Genomic DNA, 20,457 nt, shown 5'->3' on the forward strand with positions numbered 1-20,457 from the left:
GATCGATAAAGCTTTCATATTTGTCCATTTAATATGAAGCTACAGCCGGCAGCCTGTTAGCTTAACTTGGCATACAGACTGCAGGCAGGGGGAAACAGCTAGCCTGGCTCTGAAGATCACAAAATCCATCTACCAGCACCTTAAGAGTTTATTAATCTACAAAAAATACACACGTAATCCCCTGTTTTTCACTTTAGTTTTGAGACCTAACATGTTATTTAGTGACCCTTAGAGGTGCCGATAGGTGGATTTTGTTACCTTTGGAAAGAATCAGGCTATCTGTTTCCTCCTGTTTCTAGTCTTTATGTTATGCTAAACTCAGATTTTCTGCATGTAGCTACATTCTTTATGCAACTGACAGACATGAGAGTGGTATGAATCTTCTCATCATCAATCATTACCTAAAAAGTGAAACTTCAGCTGAGAAGATGTAATCATCAACAATTGCATCTTATAAATCAAATTCTCCAATTTAAAAAAAAATAACATAACATTACAGTAAAAAGGTGACTTTTGGTCAGCTATTGATTGCTAGTAGAAGTGGTAGGGTCATGAAAAGGTGATTGAAAGTTAAAAAATTAAATGTGCACACTACACAGTGTTGGATATTTTACTCAATTTAAGCAATGGTGAGTTGTCATTGGTTTAGTTGGTATGGGTTTATAATATGAAAAAGCTCATGTTTATTTATTATTATTATTATTATTATTATTATTATTATTATTATTATTATTATTATTTATGTACTGTATAATATTCAGACATTCATTCTACAGTAGATGTGTTGGCATAAAGGCACCTAAGTAGTATAAGGCAGTAAAAGCAAAGGTTTGTCCCTGTGTGATGTAAATAGACAGAGCAGGCCTTCGAAGTAGCATCTAAAGGAACGTCTGACATGCCACACATGAGCAACATTCCCCCTGACTAGATCAAGTTACAGCTCCGTTTGGCTGTGCTGTGCTGTGGTGTGTGTGTGTGTGTGTGTGTGTGTGTGTGTGTGTGTGTGTGTGTGTGTGTGTGTGTGTGTGGGTGTGTGGGTGGGTGGGGGAGTCAGTGGCATTGTATGTGCATAAAATCAGCGCAATAGGAGCAGATAGTCTCAGCACTTCAGTAGACAGTATGTGAGTAAGATGATATTGTCGAGAGCTTAGCCTTACTCTGTTTGGATGAGTTAGGCAATGGAGGCGGTCAGGTCAGTGTATTGTGTGTGCGTGTGTATGTGTGGGAGGGTTATTAAGGGCACAGCTGCCGCCCATTCCCACCCTCCTGCCCCCCAACAACAGGTGGAGAAAACTCTCACATACATACACACCAAACATCGAATTTCGAAGTACACCGCTGCATCAGTACTGCCTGGCAAACATGCAGTACCAACATGCACACACACAAAAAGCCATTATAGAAGCTATACTTTTTGTCTATCAAAGAATACAAGGATGTGTCTGAGAGATTTTTAAGGAACGAGAATGTATAAATTGATGAAGGAAGGTCTCTGTGAAGTGGTTCAGTTAATTTCCAAATAGACCCTCTGCCCCTGCTGTCCACAGCCCCAGCAATGTCTCTCTGCCCTGGGCTGATAAGTTAATCACATCTGAATGCTGAAGGCCACAGTTGAGGTCAGAGAATCAGTCCATGTCTCTCACTGATAAAGTAAGCCATTAATCTGGGAGTTTTTGGGGACGTCTGGACTATTCTGCCTCTCTCTGTAGCTCAAGAATGTCTGGAAAAGTGTGGAGACATTTTTAGGAGAGAGAAATGAGAATGAGGATGGAAAAAAGTTGCTCACATATTATCACACATATTGCTTGAAGAACAATTACGCAAACTCTATACCACAGAGTAGGTGACACAACAGTGTAACCGTCAACTTAAATCTCTTAAATTGGGAAATATTTGAATGAGTATAAACTGGTGTATACCTGGTTTAACAGGCCAACAGCTCTGGAGTGTGTGTGTGGTAGAGGCGGAATGAGCCAAGTGATCAGGAGTGTGTGTCAAAAGTCGGACCCAGATGATTTGCTGCAGGTGTTTCTTTTAAGTGTTGCATCCCATGCTCTGCTTTATGCTGCCAGCAAAATACAGGAAAACAACATCCAATTCATTTGTTATTTTTTTAATGGGAAATTCTCATATTGCAGTGCCCTGTACTTTTTATATTTGTAAAGGAAAATTCCACCTGAAGTCCTCCTAAAATCTTCTGATTCTGTTTCTGAAATATGTTTACATTATTAAATGGAACTAACTCTGTAGTAAGTCAGTCATTAAAAACTTGATGTGCAGTCAAACAAATGCTAAGAATTTTATTTTTAGTTCTGTGGTAAATGTATATTAAAAAATGCAAAAGGCATCTACAGTGTTTCAATTTGATTTAATAATGCAGCCATAAAAATGTGCAATTTTGGGTTTGAATATTTCAGTAATAGTAAAGATCAAATAGCTTTAATAAATAGCTGGAACAAGCTGATACAGAATATACAGTTATGATACTGTTAGACGATGTGGAATAAGATGATATTTCCAACCTTAAAGTTATCTAAGAGTAAATAAAAGGGCGATCCTGGAGGTAAAGGGGTACACAATCTTTGGTGATGCAATTTTTGGCCCATTTTTTGTCTAGTGTTTTTTTTTCCTTATTCCCACAGGAAACTGGCAAAACATACATAGGGGTTGGTTCAAATAGCTAGTTCCATTTTAGATCCAGTTCCAAGTTGGTAAAATACCCGCAAACATTAAGCCCAAGTCCCCCATCGAATATGTCATTCACGATCTCTCCTAGATAGTATTTTTGCCTCTTTTGTACACCACTTTTTTTAACTAAGATGTTTCATTTCCCAGCAAATAAATTACCCCAAAAGATTCAATAAGGGATTCAAAAAGATACATATGTAACATAGGTGAATCCAACAAGTTCAGCATGTCCAAAAGAATTTTGGGAAATGGAGGAGATGCAGGTTACAGAAACAACTAGGCTTAAATTTCCATGTTGCGGTAAATATCACAAATTCATGACATCTATCTGAAGGTAGACTTTTTTGGCCTCTTAGAACTGATTCATTTCCAATCTGTATTACATAAAGCCAAATATATGTACGACGCATAGATGTCAAACAATGTTGCTCATAAACTGCATCATAAATCTATGGATTTGCCTTGGTCATTGTATCTAGACTGTATGAAAATGAGTTTATATGAAGAACCCACTGCATAGCTTGTAACCACAGCCCAAACTGATTAAAGTCAAATGTTTAAGCTTGCTTTCTCCACAGTTTTCATGTTGTACCATGTCAACTGAAAATTATATTACAGATTTGTAATGTTCTTTTGTTTGAGACTTCCTGGCTTTCGGTACACTCCTCTTCCCTTTCTCCCACAATTCAAAACACTGAAATGTAGTTAAATCTATTCATAAAAATCTTTTACAATTCTAATTTTCCACAATGATGAATTCCTGTAAGCTCCAGTTGACCCTGAAGATTTAGCATGTCTGAGTAACTTAATAAAATATAAGACAAGCCAGAAGAATGGGTGTTGTAAATTAAAAATGTGAATTTTTTTAAAATTATCAAATTATCTGTCTCTCAGATTTACACAGACAGAGACACTCGTTCCTGCACACTCACACATTTGGCCTACTGCACATCTACAGTTGTGGTATGGGGAGCTTTCTATAGACAGCACCTGCTGGCCTAACTGGTGTCTCTAGGACTGGGGATGGGATATGTGTGACTGTGTGTGTGCGCGCATGACCGCGGGGAACTTCCAATTGGACAGATTGCGACAGCCCAGAGCCACAGGAGGTTTTCAGAGCTCTAGAAGGCAGGGGGGCCTGGGCCTGGTAGGGCACGGTAAACCCTCCCTCTTAAACTCACCATGTCCTGGGGCGAACAAGTTGACCCCCTGGTCTGGCGCTCCTCACGTCTGCCCACCGCTGTGTCTCGCGACAGGAAGAGCCGTTTGCCTTATGGGAGAGCCAACACCTTGGCCAAGCCTGACTCGTCTCCTAGGTACAGTTTTAGCTTGAGTAGTGCATGTGTGGAAGTATCCAGGGGATCGAGTTTGGATTATTTTGGAAATCACATGGTGATATGAGGAGGATGGATTAGTGCCAGTGGCATCATGCTCTTTTCTTCTGTTTAGTTTGGTAACTTTCTCCTTGAGACATGTTTGTTGAGTAAAAAATACATTTTACCATATAGCAACAGACTGAAAAATTATGGCATAGTCATTAGTTCAAACACTGGAAATGGCCTATGTTTATGTTTTCCGGGCATGAGATTTGTATTTGTGCAAATAATGACTGTTGTCTCTAACAAGCAATGTTGGAAGTAGCATAGCATTGTAATAGTACTGCAAAACATCTTAGGGAAGAAGTCGAACTGACAGTTTAGATGTACAAGTTGTCTGACTTTGATACCAATGACACCATGGGTTGCATCCTGTGTCCAGTCAACAGTCAACGTTGGTTTCTTTTAACAATGAACATGATCTTTCTCCAACCTCAACCAAATACTTTTAGATTCCTAAACCTACTGCTACCAAGCCTTAATTATAGAACATGGTGACATGAATCACCTTTGTGACAGTCATCATTAACAGTCTCTGACAACCAGTGTCGTCTTGCTCATAGGGTCGGCAGATCAGTCATTTGGGCTGTTTTGAAAGATGATAACAAACTACCTATTTTGGTAATAGGTTGGAGTTGGCACAGTATATTGGTACAACAGTATAGGTGCTAGATGAATACAAGAGCTTCAACTTTTACCGCAGACTCATCTGTGTCCCCTATTAATGCAGGCAAGATGCAGAATAAATGCCTCAAAGGGTAGCTTCACATATTTTCAAGTACATCTTAATACAATACTCACACGACCATATGTACTGTATATTGAAAAGGTTCTTTGTAATTGTCCCCCTTGTCCATACTGACCAAAAATTGATCTCTTCTTAAAGTAATTTCAGTCTAGGTGATGTGGGAAAAAATTCACAGTCCTCGTTCTGTATGAATATACATTTTAAAGTTCAGCTGACGCTAGTATGGTGTTTCAGCAGTCTGCGTTACGCAAATCATGTGGATACCTGACAGTTTCCTTGCTAAGCCACAGCAGAGAGAGTAGTAACACAAAGAAGGAAATTTGTACAAAAAACACTGTAACTTTGCAACATACCAACTAACTCAGAGTGCTGAAGCCTTGTATTAGCCTCAGATAAATTTTAATTTTTTTTTTTACACATGACAAGGACCATTGCTTTAAGAAGGTATCCCTTCTGTGGTTAGTATGAACAGTTACATTGAAGAAGAACTCTTTCAATATATTGAATATTGTTTTAAAATACCTGATACTTGTACATACCAAGTGAATTATATTGCTCAGGAATTCCCACATGACAACAGTGTGCAGTGGATATTGACTTGACTGTGTCACATGGTTAAATGGATATGTGACTTCATGTGTGTGTCTGCATTCAAGCAACAGTGCTAGAAGGAGGGTTTAAAACCAAGTACTGAATGGGCTTTGAAAGGATCAAGTTGGATGGATCCCCGTGGACATGAAGGTCAAATGACATCTCATTACCTGCTGTCATCGCACTGGCCTGAGTGCCTGGGCGCCCGCCATTTTGGATCTAAAGGCTATCAGTTTGTGTCTGACCTTAGAGCTGTGGAAACTGGTATTACTCACATTTAATAGGACAGCGATGGCATCCAATAGGTGTGCCGTAGTGTTGTGGACTATTAAACAGGGGCCCTGTTGATGTATTTGATCACAAGTGACAGCCTGTACCCCCACCCCCACCCCTTTTCACCACCACCACCACCACCCCATCCCCTTTCCCTATTCCTAGATCCTGCCCTCATGTGTTTTAGTGTCTCTTTTTCCACACTGGAAAGATCTTAAATGTTGTGGGTTGTCAATCCAGGCTGGGAACTCTATAAGATGGCCCTTTTTCCTCCTTGCTAACAACCTTGCACCGCACTCCCACTCTGAATATGAACAAAAAGAGAGAAAAGATATAAAGAAAGCTAAAGGATAAAAACTTTACTTGCAGAGTAATGTGATGCACAAAATTAAGCTCGACCCTTTTTTCAATCATTCTGCTGAAAAAGCATTTTAACGTGCGGCTGCTCCATTAACTTCCGTCTCAGCTTGTCTTGTCTGAGTGCCATTTACGGTATGTAACAGAGCATAAAACATACTCCTGGGAGCTGAAATGTGGTGTGTGTTGTGAGGGATTTTGGCAAGTTAACCATCGTGTCATGTATCATATACTTCATTAATAACATGATACAAAGGTGTTCAACTCTATAATGGGAAACTGCCCTGAACTTGCTTCCTCTGTTCTCTGCTGTCTGCTCTCAAGATCAATAGTATAACATTGCATCATGGAAACCTACAAGGTCAATTAGAGATGTACAGTGACTTGGCACTTCATCACAGGTAGTTTAAAAGTGAGGTTAATTGTCCAGAGGGAGAGATATAAATAGTGAAAGACTGTGTGTGTGTGTGTGTGTGTGTGTGTGTGTGTGTGTGTGTGTGTGTGTGTGTGTGTGTGTGTGTGTGTGTGTGTGTGTGTGTGTGTGGATCTATGGTACTCGCAGGAGAGACGGAGAAGGACTCTAAAGACACTTTTTGGAGAGTTGGACAACTAATTAAAATGTATTCAGTATATTGATTGAAATCAACTCAGCAAGGCTAAAAACTTCTGTTCCTGTCCTGCCTTTCTTATACTCCTGCATAAGAGCATATTATTCTTGAATAAGAAGCTGCCAATATTAATCAGGAATAGACTTTATAAAAGTCATGGTCTTGTACTGAACCCTGGTCCTTTTAATACTGTTTTTTGATGGTATGTCTGGGGAGAGTGTTTTTCTACTCAAAGCAATATTTTTAGTGTTCAGCTTAAAACCCTAAATTCAGTTGCTGCTGCTTTAAAAATGTCAGTAAAATCAACTTGTTTTAATTCAAAAAGCTAAGTTATGAAAGTTATTTAACTAATGATCATTTGTTGTTTCAACTTGAGTTAAAACATCTAGCTATGTTACATTATTCATTCATGAAGACTTGCTTTATCTTGTCAAACAAACATACAATTCCACACTATTTCAACTCACAATTTCAAGTTATGGCAACTTAATGCAGTTAGGTACATAGGTATTTGGACAGTGACAGTTTGTTTGTAATCTTGCCTCAGTACACCACCACAGTGGATTTGAAACAAAGATATGAAGATGTGATTCAAGTCTAGACTTTCAGCTTTAACTCAAGGGGTTCAAAAAAAATTTCACATTAACCGTTTAGGAATTACAGCCATTTTTATACAGAGTCCCTCATTTTCAGAGGCTAAAAAAGTAATTGGACAAACATAACTATAAATATAAGGACTATTTTTAATACTTTGAAGAAAATCCTTTGCAGTCAATGACTGCCTGAAGTCTGGAATCCATGGACTTCACCAAATGCTGAGTTTCCTCCCTTGAGATGCTTTGCCAGGCCTTTACTGCAGCTGCCTTCAGTTGCTGCTTGTTTGTGGGTCTTTCTGCCCTCAGTTTTGTCTTCAGTAAGTGAAAAGCATGCTCAATTGGGTTAAGATCAGGTGAATGACTTGGCCATTGACAAATATTCCATTCTTTGCCTTTAGAAGCTCGTGGGTTGCTTTTGCAGTATGTTTTGGGTCATTATCCATCTCTATTGTGAAGCACCATCAGTTTTGCAGCATTTGGCTGAATCTGAGCAGATAGTTTAGAACTATACACTTCAGAATTCATCCTGCTGCTTCTATCAGCAGTCACATCATCAATAAACAGTGGTGACCCAGTTCCATTGGCAGCCATACATGTCCATGCCATAACACTACCTCCACCATGTTTGACAGATAATGTGGCTGCTTTGGATCATGAGCCGCTCCTGTCCTTCTCCACACTCTTCTCTTCCCATCATTCTGGTACAAGTTCATCTTGGTTCATCTGTCCAAAGAATCTGGTCCCAGACATGGGCAGTGTTTTTTTAGATGTTTTCTGGCAAAGTCTAATCTGACCTTTCTGTTCTTGGGTGTTACCATTGGTTTGAACCTTGTGGTAAATCTTCTGTGTTTACAGTCATGAAGGCGTCTCTTGATTGCAGACTTTGACAGTGATACACCTTCCTCCTCCAGAGTGATCTTGACCTTTCTAGATGTTGTGAAGGGTTTTTCTTCACCAAGGAAAAGATTCTGTGATCGTCCACTTTAGTTGTCTTCTGTGGTCTTCCAGTTATTCCTTCTTTTTAAGAATGAAACACATTGTTGATTTGTCAACTCCTAAGGTTTCTGCCCTATATCTGATAGGTTTGTTTTGTTTTTTCAGCCTAATGACAGCCTCCCTAATTTGCATCGACACATTCCCATGAGCAGCTACCAAATGCAGATTGAACACGTGAAATCAACTACAGACCTTTTATCTGATTAATTTGTCATGAAATAATGAGGGAACAGGCCAAACCTGGACATGAAACTGATTGTCATTGTCCAAATACTTATGTATCTAACTGTATATTCACACCAACTGCAGTTTCAGGTTAAGTTTACTCACATTTTTAAGGCAGCAATTGACCGTCAGTTTTCAAATTAAGTGGACTAATGTTTTTAATTTTTATTCCTTATCTTGGCTAGTAATTGCTCGTTTTTTTTTTAGCTCTGGTCAGGCTGTCAGCTAAATGCATGAAATGTTAAAATGTAAAAGTCTGATTCCAAAGTTGTCGGCATTTGTTTATATTAGTTTTATGCATAGTTTAGAACTGCACACTAAAAGCAGAAAATATGTGATGACTGCATTGCGTCATTCAGTAACTGAGTATAGGTAGTTTATTGTCTCTGTCCACTTTCACTCACCAACGCAGGCCACAATCATAAAACAGAGAACAAGTTGTTCCCCATTGTCAGAAGAGAAAGACGTCTAAACAGGCTGCTGGTGTTTGTTGCTTCCTCTGTTCTCCAGTTGAAGCATAGCTCAACTGTTCTGCTCAGGACAGTTTTACGATGGTTTCACTGCTGAACTTCTTGTTGAACTACTGCGGCTCTGTGGCTCCTTCATCAAGAGGAACTGACTGGAAAGCTCAAGTTTCCATATCTGTTCAGCTGGTGGAAGGTATGAATATAAGTCTACAATTAGCTGGAATCCTTCATTCTTTAAATTGATTTATTTGTAATGTGTGAAGACAGTCAAAGAGTTACTTGAAGTAACTATTCAAAACTACTTGAACGGGGGCAACTGCACATTTTGTCAGGAATAGATTCTTGAAGTTAGCTCAAAAAACTTACCTAGTGTAAATTAAGGCTACTGTGATCGAACTGTGAAACGTCCATTGAAATTCATCCTTGTGGTCAGTTTGTCTATTATTCCTGTGGTCATTTTCATTATTTATTTATTTTTTAATTTTTATTGACTTCACAGTGAAATGGCTATATATTTCTGTAAGTGCCTTCAAAAATAGTTTGCTCTATGTTAACAGCAGCAAAACATTGAACCTTTAAATCGATTTAGCTAAGGTTATCATAGTTTAGCTGAGCCAGCCATAATACTGCTAGGATTATATTTCACTTAAAATTTTAACATTTATTCTATATTTAGCTACTGTTTATGCATTTTGTGTGTTCGAGTACAAATTTAATTTGCTTCGTAAACAGTGTGAATAAGGAGCAGCAGTAGCCACCTCTGCAGCAGTTAGCCTGAATGTCCAATAAGAACCCTGCTTTCCTCATTGGCAGAAATTAATATAATAATGGTGTTTTTAGTGGGTTTTCACTTGTTGTTTAGCAAGACATCAGTCATAAAAAAATATTTCCCCTAGGCATTTAGGGCTACTAGCTAAATTAAGAATATACATTATGTCTAAATGATAGAGAGGCCAACTTTCAATAGAAGGTCTGTTGATTCTGTTTGTGAGAAATACTCACGTGGTTTGTGGGTCATACAGTTCACACAGGATACTACACTCAGGACATTTACACACAGGAATAAACAACAGCTTTGCCACCTGGTCTTTGATTTTTCATCGTTTACAGGCTGTACGTATGATGATTAAAGCCATCTCTTTGTTCATAAAGCACTCTACAAGTAGCTTAACTACTTCCTGTAAACATGAATGCAGCAGCCTGCCTGTAACAGCCAGCGTTAATTCCCATCTCCGTGAATGACTAACAATGAGTGCTTGGTTATACAGTAAACTGTGACTGGTGTTGAGGGCATTTCCTTTGCCTCTGCATCGTGTAGTGTGTTTTGGGGTTTTCTTCAAACTGTGCCACCACGAAATTGATTGTGAAAGTTTTAGGACCATTTTATGTCAGCAGTCCGATAAATGGATGTTACTGGCTCAGTCATATGCATGTGGTAATAAACATGTGTGAGCCAGCATGTGAATAATCAAAGAAATGTTCGCTGGCCTGCTCCAGTATGTACCATGTGCCTCTCCTTTTCTCTCCCTGGTTATATCTTTGTTCTTCTCTTGCTATCTCTATCTGAACGCCTCCTCTCACTCACATTATTACTGTAAGGCATGGATTAAGAAAATTCCAGCAAAACACTGGTCTCATTCCTCATCTAACTGTGTTAACAGTCTGTCATCTTCTCTGCTCTCTCCTCAGTGTCACAGCACGATATGCAAGTCCTCCGGGCCACAGTGGAATAGGGTCAGCACAGAAGAAAAACACAAGGTAAATATGGCAAAAATTTCATGTAACGCTTTTATTTTAGCAGATAGCTGATTATTACACTGTCCATGTTGTTTAAAGTTCTAAATACAGGTCTTTCACATTTTGAAGCTTTTTTGCGTGCGCATGTGCCCTTTCACGTTGTCCAGTTTGCGTAATCTTCTCATGTTTTATGTGATACTCTGTTACCACCACAGGGAGGTCAGAGGTCAAAGGTCAGGGTCAGCTAGAGGACAGCTGAGAGGGATTCGGTGTTTGCTCGAGGAGACTTCAGCAAGATGTAGCTGTGCCTCATGGCAGCTTAAACCACAGGGCCATCTTAGTTGAATACACAAAGAAAAAACATACACCCACAGAAACTTAAGAGAAAAAAAATGTCAGACCCATGATTTGACCGACAACTGGCTGCTGTTGTAGTACATAAACACAGCAGAGAGTCCTTTGCTCCAAAAAGTTTGCTAGAATCACAATGAAATGAGTATCACTCTGCAAAGATCTCAGACAGGTAGTTTACATGCACTTAAACCCTTTTAATCACTGTCCTCAGTCCAGAGCTTTTACTATTTGAGTTGTTTTGTTCTGTGTAATGTGTCCTTGGAGAATAGCCCTATTACACATTTTGGCAAAAAAACTGCTACTAAATAAGCTACCAGATGTTAAAATGACAGCCTTTGTGTTAAAGGAGTCATGGAAGCACAGGTTTTAACTACTCTAAGTTGTTGTGTGTGAGATGGTAAATCTATCACACAGTAACTTAAAGTAGTTGAAACCTATGGTGTATGTATATGCATATGACTAAAACCACACACATACAAAGACAGCTTATACACATACGTTCACATGAGACATGCACCCACAAATCTGCCCACAAATACTGTACATGCACACACCAGTACACACACACTAGTCAGACAACTGGACACCAGAGTTCAGTTGTCTGATGCTTGCCGCATTTGTTCCGGCTCAGAGACAGTGGGAACCAGCGTAGTTGCAAATGATTCTTCACTAGCTGCTGCTGAGCAATGGCAAAAATGCTACAGCCAGCAGCTCCAGCCCTATGGGTGGTAATCTGCCCTCTCGCATCACTGACAACAAACCTTGTTGCTGCTGTTCTGCAGAATAGCTCTTTAATTCCTACACACTGATGAAGATATACATATAACACAAACCAAAAAATAAAAAAAAACTGTTTTAGAGGTCAGTGATGATTGACAATAAAAGCATCGCTCTGTTGCCATGCGGTTCTAATCTTTTCTATATCACCATGAATTGGCTCCTCTCCTATCCCTAAGTTTTAGCAGTTCTAAAATGTATCTCTCAACCGATGTATCCCTCATATGCTGTCCGTAATGTGTTTCCCTCAAGGTGCTATAGTTTTAGTGATTTCTGTACTCTTTATTTGACATTCGGCTCATTAGCGAGAGCTAAAGGAACTGTCCTTTCTACAACAGCAGCTGCACTTTTTACTCCTGTAACTTGTTTCAGTTATTCCTAACAGGTGCAGAAACATATCCACTGTGTTGTATTTTTGTTTTCAGTTTGTCAAGACTCACATTACCTCGTCAGGGGAAGTGCTCCTTGCTTTAATCGTCCTTCTCTGTTGTCAGTAAAAGTAAAGTATACATAAAGGAATGCCATTGGTGGCTCTTCTTATTGTCCCATCTTCTGAGTCTGAGTATCGGTGTCAACAGAGAGCTTTTCATTCATTTTTGAGGTCCTCGTAATGGTTTGCTTCATGTCATTGATTCTTATTTTGTTTCTCCTGTGATTAACCACACTGTAGTTCTCTTTGATGGGGACATTTGACCAAAAATGGACTGAAAGAACTTTACGGTATGAATTATGTGATCCAAATATACCTAGTGTGAGTACAAACTAACACTGCTATGGTGACATGCTGACTCCCCCTAGGCTCACGCAGCACAGCACTTATAAATGTTCTCCTGTCACTTCAGTACAACTCACTTGTGTGTACTGTTAGGATACACTGAACCTGTAAGCAGCCTTTAAAGGAACATACAACTATGTTTTCAGGTTTTGTCTCCCTAAGTACAAATCATCTCTACTTTACATTTTTGCAGTTTTTATGTGCTTTAATATATTTTTCGTACAGTTCCATGAAGCCAAATCATTTTGGCGAAAACACAATTAGCATTGTGTAATCCATCACAGTAAACATAAGTCGGCAATAAATTTTGTCAATGTGTCAAAAGTGTATTCCATTTTAATAAAATACAGAGATGACTGCAAATAAACGGCAGCTTGGAACAGTACAAAAACAGATGAGAATTTCTGAAACAGAGCATTGTTTGAAAAGTGGTATGTATGATTCCTCAGAAATGGGCTAAAACACTGGTATGGCCCTTAAAGTTCATCATCTTTGCAGTAGGGGGTGATGTTGGACAGCTTGGTGGCCACCTGCCCACTTGTGCTATCTTTCTACTATTTTAATAAGCATGAGGTGGCTTTGATTTTGCCTTGAAGGTGTTGTGAATACAAGACGTGCTAGACCAGTTGCTTTGCACTCTAGCAAATAGAAGATATGCTTGTCAGAAGTAGGCATAATGCTTGAATCCCCAGACTCACTGGCAAGACCTTGGCAGGGGAAATGAATAGGAAATGCTCTCTCCTCTGCAAGAGCTATTGCTGATAGCCGGTGACAGGCTGAATAATGAGATGTCCAGCTCCACTCTTCTCTTCTTCACCTCACTAGCAGGATGCAGATCCTTTCTGTGTCAGATACACTTCCCCAAGTCTTTCCTAAAACAAAGTCACTGTCCAGAATTTACATCGTATTTCCCTCTCCAGCTCCATTTTACTGATGCATTATCAAACATGTGTTTTGGAGGATGAAAGAATCTAGTGATAAAAGGGACTACCTCTGATTTCCATCTGAATTGCCTCAATCTCTCGCTTATTTTCCCACTGTTTATCTTTCATTTTCTCTTCTCTGGGTTTGCAGCTACATTACCTGTTCTCTGATTCTCTCCCTCTCTGCATCTTTTTCTCTCCCATTTTCTCACTTCTTTCTTTTGTTCTTTTCATTCATCTTAGTTTTTTCTCTTAATTTCTTTATTTCTTATTCTCTGCTATTGGTCTCCTTATTGTTTTTACCTATGAAAGCTCCTGGCACTAAAGCTACCGTTATCAGTGCATTGATTAGCAGTCATTGAGGTTAGTTCTGTTTTGTTGTGAGATATTTCATTGGACCACCAAAGTTCAATGGTTCTCTTCTTTGCTCTGCTCTCTTTGCCTTTGCCTCTCTCTCTCTGGCTCTGTATTATGTGGTTGCTACTGTACTAGTCCATCTGTTTCAGCCCAGTGAGGCAGCCTCAGCTCTGGTCTTAGGACCACCTCTTGCTGCAGCTCATTGAGATCACCCAGGCAGAGCACCAGGTCGCTGCTCTCAGACCTGGATCAGCATCTCTAAACAGTCTGTTGTCACCACTGCAGAAATACAGTAGGATGTGAAAGTAGGAAAGGAATTCAGTGTACAGGACTGGCACATTTGCTGCTTTTTGATGTCGGCTTTTTGCACTTGAACATTTTTTATTTCTGCGCAATTGTCTGAATAAAACATTGTTTGCATTTCTCAGCACACAAATTGACTTATTAGGCAGTTTTGCTCTGAGTTCATGCTATGCAGGTTTCTTAATCTCTGAGCCTTGTTCTATTTTTTGACTGAGACACCCAAAGTAAACTTGATTTTTTTTTTTTTTTTTGCAATTATATGCCATACAAGTCCCTCTGCTCCAATAGTAGAAGTGCTGGCATTTTATTGCATGGTTTAAAAGCCTATGCTAAAAGGATCATTAGCTTTACTTGTATCAGTCAATAGAGCTGCCTTCCCCTGTTTTTCTTCCATTTTTTTCCCATTAAAGGGTTTTTTGGGGAGTTTTTCCTTGTACGATTCAAGGGTCTAAGGGAAGAGGGTGTTGTAATGCTGTACAGATTGCTAAGCCACTTGAGACAAATGTGTGATTTGTGATATTCGGCTATATAAAATTTGACTTGACTTGACTTGAAATCAAAACGTGTCCTACTGAGGTGATGTTAAAAGATTAACTGGGAGCATTAGTTTTTTCAGGAACATATTTTAAAATTCAGTTTTGTGTGGTATGTGAAAAAAACGTTTAACAATGCCATGCAATGTATTTTCAGTACCAATTTTCGACTTTACATTTTTGTCTGGGAGAAACCATATACATACGTTAATTCACTGTGTCTTTTTGTATTTTACAGAATCAAATCCAATCAAGTCATTATAATAAATGCAATATTGAAAAGATGAACGCTAACACTTGCACAAATTAAGTCCATTACAAGAGTATCCAGTATCAGTATCCATGACAAGAGGGGTTTGTAAGCTTGTAGACTGTGCAAAACAGGGTCCATCTAAAGCATTTCAGAAACGGCAGGGAACATTCAGCATTGTTTGTCACAGGAAAATTGCAGGGTGGACCTTTCTTTACCACTCTTGGTATTTGAGCTGTCATCTCTTGTTCATCTTTTTAATCTGGACTTGTCCTCAGCATATAATATTTTCCAAATCCATACGGTTCTTGAGGGCTGATCATCAGCTTTTAATTCTGCTATGTTACTTACCTACATTTTAAAGTGTTAAAAGGATACTCCAGGGAAATAAAAGACCAAGGGTTGCTCCCTAACTAAATACATCTAGGATTGACTTGGCCACTTAATGGCTTTTCTTATCACTTGCAGGATCCCCTGTTGTTACCTGATGTTCTTATATCCCCTAACACATGGAATTAGTGTGACAAATCAAAATAAAGTTGACGTGACTCAACTCAAAAGCAGGAAGTACTGAATGTGAGAGAAGTAAACTCTGTCTTTCTCCAGGTGAAGTTCATCCAAGCTGCCTTTTTGTGACAAAGGAATAAAAGAGCACTGCAAGAAGCGTAGGAAGATATTTCTTTATAATCAAAGATGGTTTTTATTCATGCTACACGTTGAGCTGTCCTTCTGTTTGTTTGTTTTTATTAAGTAAACGCCTTTAAGACATAGATGGAACATATTAAACATTTTTTTCTTCACTGAGAGGTTTTGACCATTTTAGGATTGCATTGCTAAAAAAAACTTTCCCCTCCGACATCTCGGCTCCATCTGCAATACAGACACAAGTGGCATATTCAGCATAGCGAATCAATTATCTTTGTTAAAGGACATCACGACAGCTTTCAGGCAGGAAGACAGAAATACAGCAAGTTGTTAGAATCTATTCAAGGTTTCTTCTTTCCCTCTTTGTATTGAATAAGACCAGGCTATGAATGGAAACACCCACAGCATTCTGATGCAAGCAAGGTCTTCACTCAATGCCCATTTTTTTCAGCATTTCCTACCTTACTCTTGCCTTGCCACCTTTTTGTGTGCGTGTCTGTAGTGCGTGTGTTATGTTCACTGCAGTCTCTCAACTCTGAGACTTTGTGGTGTTTTTGTGCTGTGCTGCTCTTGTCTTTTTATACCTTGGCTGACATGTATTTCAATTGGATACTTTGATTGTGAGAGAAAAAATATATATATTTTACACCACTATGTAGTTGTCCATACCTCTTATTGACAGATACACTGTGGGAATCCCATCACATTCAACCATTACTGTGAATGGTTGGAATGAATGGTAGAAATAGATCTAAGTTGTCATAAATCTTGTCATGATCCTTGAACCAGCTGCCAAGTCTGTTTTTGAAATAACGTACAAACAAACAGATGGGTGACAGCTTCTGGCAAAGTGCAAAAAAAAGTGCAATGTAAAGTTATTGCACAATAACAACAGGTTTTTGATGATATAATTATTTGAACGTTCTCCTGAGAGTCGTCCAGCTGCAGCATGGAAATCAGCATTTGACACTGGCATCTTTGACTCTGTTGAGAGAAAAAAAAATTATGTGAGAGTGTGTATGTGTGTGTAAGAGAGTAAGAGCGTCAGTAGACATAAAAAAATTGAAGGGTTGCAGTATATAACTGTACATGGTAGGAGGATGAGAGAGGGCAGACAATAAATGTCTCCAACGTCTATTTTCGTCTACTTAAGCGTAAATTGTCCTCCCATAATATGCGCTGACAGAACTCATTAAAAAAGGGGTTGTGAAGCAAACATTTGTATCTTTCTGTATTATCTGTCACCTACATAGTGTCAGTTTTACCAAGTTCACCTCCTTCTTTCATCCTCCCTTCTCAACGCACAAGGGAACACACACACACATACACACTTGCTCTCTTACAGCACTGTCTTGACTTCATCTTGGACACTGACACATACTGAGCTCAGGGCCAGTATTCATGACAAAACTGAAGGACTCTTGCCTGTATACTTTCACTACAGCCAAACTTAACTTCTGGTTTTTTATCCAAAATTTAAAGGATAGGTTCACACATTTTCAAGTCAGTCTTAAAACAATACACACACTGAAAGAGTTATTTTTTTCTTCTTCTTTTCAATTTAATTGATGAGGGACTAGCTCCACAGTCTTGTTTCTGTGCAAAAACGTATTCTAAAGTTCAGCTGAAGCTAATGTGAGACCTCAGCAGTCTGATTTACACGAAGGAACTGGATATCTTTCAAAGTTGTTGTGTTTTTAGTTCCAAATTCCGGTTTGTGGAAACAGAGGGATTTAGTACTAAAAAACTTAATTTAGGAAAATACCCAATTGAATTGTATAAGTCTGACTGTTGAAGCCTCTTATTAACTCAAGTTGAACTTCAGAAAATGTCTTTTTACTGAACGAGACCTGTGGATTTTTCACCCATCACTTACACTGAATTCGCTTTAGGAGGCTTTACTTCACAGGTAGTATGGAGAAGACGAACTCTTACAGCAACCAAGAAATCTTTAAATGTATGTATGGGCATGACAGTAGACTTGAAAAAATGTGAACCTATCCTTTAAAGCATAGAAATTCGTGAGCATAGATTTTTCTGCAACAGAAAAATGTCTTTATTTATTAAATACCTTGCCTTAAGCAAAGCTGCTCTAAAATCAGAAATAATAAATCTCAGGTGGGTTGAGACAAAGAATTAAAATGTTTCTGGCTAAGTAACATTGTCATGTCATGATGGCAAATAAAAAATTGTTTCATCCTTCTGCCACCGACCATTAAGATGAAGGTTAACATATTTCTGACCCCAGAACAGCTCTGCCCCAAGCCATTTTTATAAAGTGAAAAAAACAGAATGTCATTTTAACATTTAAACCCTTCCCTTTCTGCACTGGGCCCTGCAGGTTACCAGGGCCCTCCAGGGTACCTGCTGCAGGCAGCGGGGCCTCCAGGAGCCCGGGCTCATCCAACCTCAATCGTCGCAGCCAGAGCTTCAACAGCATCGACAAGGGCAAGCCTCTTCAATATGCCAGTGGCAACGATAGAGGTAAGGAGGGCATATCACTGTATTTACAACCACAATACACACAGGTACAGATAAGGATACTTACAGAAGCTGACATTATTTTTCTGATAGTGTTTAAGTAAGTAGAGTTTGATGCTAGATTCGGGCACCCATTCTACTTTCTCCATCCCAGCCACTTGATGGCACCACTGACTAAGAGAGATGAGCAGAGGAGCCTACTCTCTCACTTTCCCAACCTTAACCAGTCTGCTGAATCATCCCCAGCTCTTTATTCAAAGTGAGTTATAATGGACGCCATTAATTGGAGGCGGCAACAAATTTTCACAGCATGGCAAGAGCCATTTGAGAGATGACTGAAGGGGCGAATTCAGGCAGCTGCTCTGTCAAGCATGATGAAGCTAATGACAGTGATTATGTTTTTGAGAATGGGTCTTGCAGTAGCTGAGAGTTTATGGCATTTTATTTAACACAAAATTGATTATTCACAAGTAAATAATTGTTTTAACAGCCTATTTCTGTTCTGGAGAGTAAATATATTGACACAATGTTTTAATTACTGAAAATTCTTGCTATTGGCTCATGCACTGTATTTGTAATAGCTTTAAAATTTCCCTTTGACTCATTCACAAGATTTATCATGATGTATTGGCTCATACAGTTTTCCATGCCTCACAGTCATCTTAATAATTAAAAGCAATCCTGACTAGTCTATGATGACATTATAACAGAAAACCTTTTGCTTCAGCTCACAATATATGTAATGAGAAAAATGTTTTCTAACTGAGATCTTGCTTTGGATCTTAAAGCACTGACTAGTCACTGAGAAAGAAACACAACAAGATTTAGTCTATAGAGTTGAGGGAGGATCAGTGGGAGGTGATGGAGATGGAGAAGACATGAAGTGAGTGGCATCAGACACAGAGAGCAGTAAAAAGCCTCCAGCAAACTCTCATCTCTCTCTCTCTTTGTCATTCTCTTATGCTTTCAGTCCTAAAAGTTCACATGTTCACTCACCCTTCTGATTTCTGTCTGAAACTTCACTCTTCAACAGGATGAGGAAGGAATGCATGGTGAGAGATGACAAATGGATGGAAGCGGGAGGGTAGGCAGGAAATGTGTGATCAAGTGTCATATATAGCTGAAGAGAGGGCACAGAGGGATCGGAAATTACTGAGAAACTAACGCTGTATGTCAAATTTTTGTTTTAGGTTTGTCCTTCAGGATCTCAGTCGATCGGTTTCATTTAATTCTTGTGTGAAAGTGGTTGGTGCTTTTTTCTGTCGTTTATGTCGTTTCCGGACTATTCACACAGTGTAGTTGGGCTGTGCTGGGAGAAAAACCCTCAGTTTGAAGAGATTAGACACCAGGTCTTGGAGCTTCGCTGCAGTGGAGATGAAACTGTGTTACAGTCTAAAAGAAAAGAAAAAAAGAAAAATCAATTCAAGGGAAATGTCAGCAATGCAGCCAGAACCTTCTGGGAAAAAGCAGGTAGCAGACAGAGTGGAAGGCAGAAAAACAGATACAGGAAGTGTATTACTTGTAGCTTTACAAGGATTTTTTTTATTTTTATTTTTTTATTCCTCTTGTATTTTTTGTTCTATGATCTGTTTTCATCAAATAATATCACTCATCATCTAGATTGTGTGCTTGTGTAAAAACCCAGCCCATTAAGACAGGACGGGGATGTAAAAACATACCAATTATTTATTATTATATGAACTGATAATGACGTCTGAACATAGACAAACATAACTTTTTTCCTTTATTTTTTTTTACTTCCCAGTAATACTTGTCCCATGATTCAGATTTGTCAAAATATAATTTAATAGTCCACAGACTAAAAAAATGATCATGTACATAGTTTTAAATTCAAGTTCATCCTCAATAATTTTGCATAGGTGTTCACCACATTTCTTGTGCAGTGCAGGATATCTGTTATTTTTACCTCATAATCCAATAAAGAACACTGCATGATTTGACAGAAGACAGTCTCAAAAGTGCATGCAAATTGGCCAACAGCTATTTTCAGATTTTTGGCTAGGCCATTCAGACAACTCTTAAGTTCATCCGAATGTTCTCCCACTGCATGCACAAACTTTTATTTTGATTATGCAATATGGCTCAACGAGCTATTATGGCCCCTTTTGGTCAATAACCTTCTCATTTCTTAATTATAAACACTTCAGACCAACTTTACATTTATCTGGGCCTCAATTTATATACACAACATCCAGACCTTCAGTTTTTAAAGAAAATCATTTGAAATGCAACTCGGATATACAGTATTTCCCCACCGTAAAACTTCCTGAATCTATGTTGTGTTATTTGATTAATTTACAGTAGGTACGTGGTTAAAATATTCCTGGTATAAAATCAAATACAGATGCAAATATGGATATTTTTGTCACATAAACA

At 38.8% G+C, this 20,457-nt stretch overlaps 1 protein-coding gene across 5 annotated transcripts in view; it reads left to right on the top strand.

Annotated features, from left to right (window-relative positions):
- Positions 1-20,457, top strand: part of nav3 (neuron navigator 3) — a 343,409-nt gene that overhangs the window by 231,665 nt on the left and 91,287 nt on the right. For all 5 annotated transcript variants that reach the window (XM_040143100.1, XM_040143064.1, XM_040143071.1 and 2 more), the window contains 2 exons: positions 10,615-10,683; positions 17,921-18,063. In XM_040143100.1, the coding sequence (XP_039999034.1) occupies positions 10,615-10,683; positions 17,921-18,063 (212 nt within the window). The remainder of the gene's footprint in view (positions 1-10,614; positions 10,684-17,920; positions 18,064-20,457) is intronic.

The sequence above is a fragment of the Xiphias gladius genome, chromosome 2, assembly GCF_016859285.1.
Source record: "Xiphias gladius isolate SHS-SW01 ecotype Sanya breed wild chromosome 2, ASM1685928v1, whole genome shotgun sequence".
Taxonomy (NCBI): Eukaryota; Metazoa; Chordata; class Actinopteri; order Istiophoriformes; family Xiphiidae; genus Xiphias; species Xiphias gladius.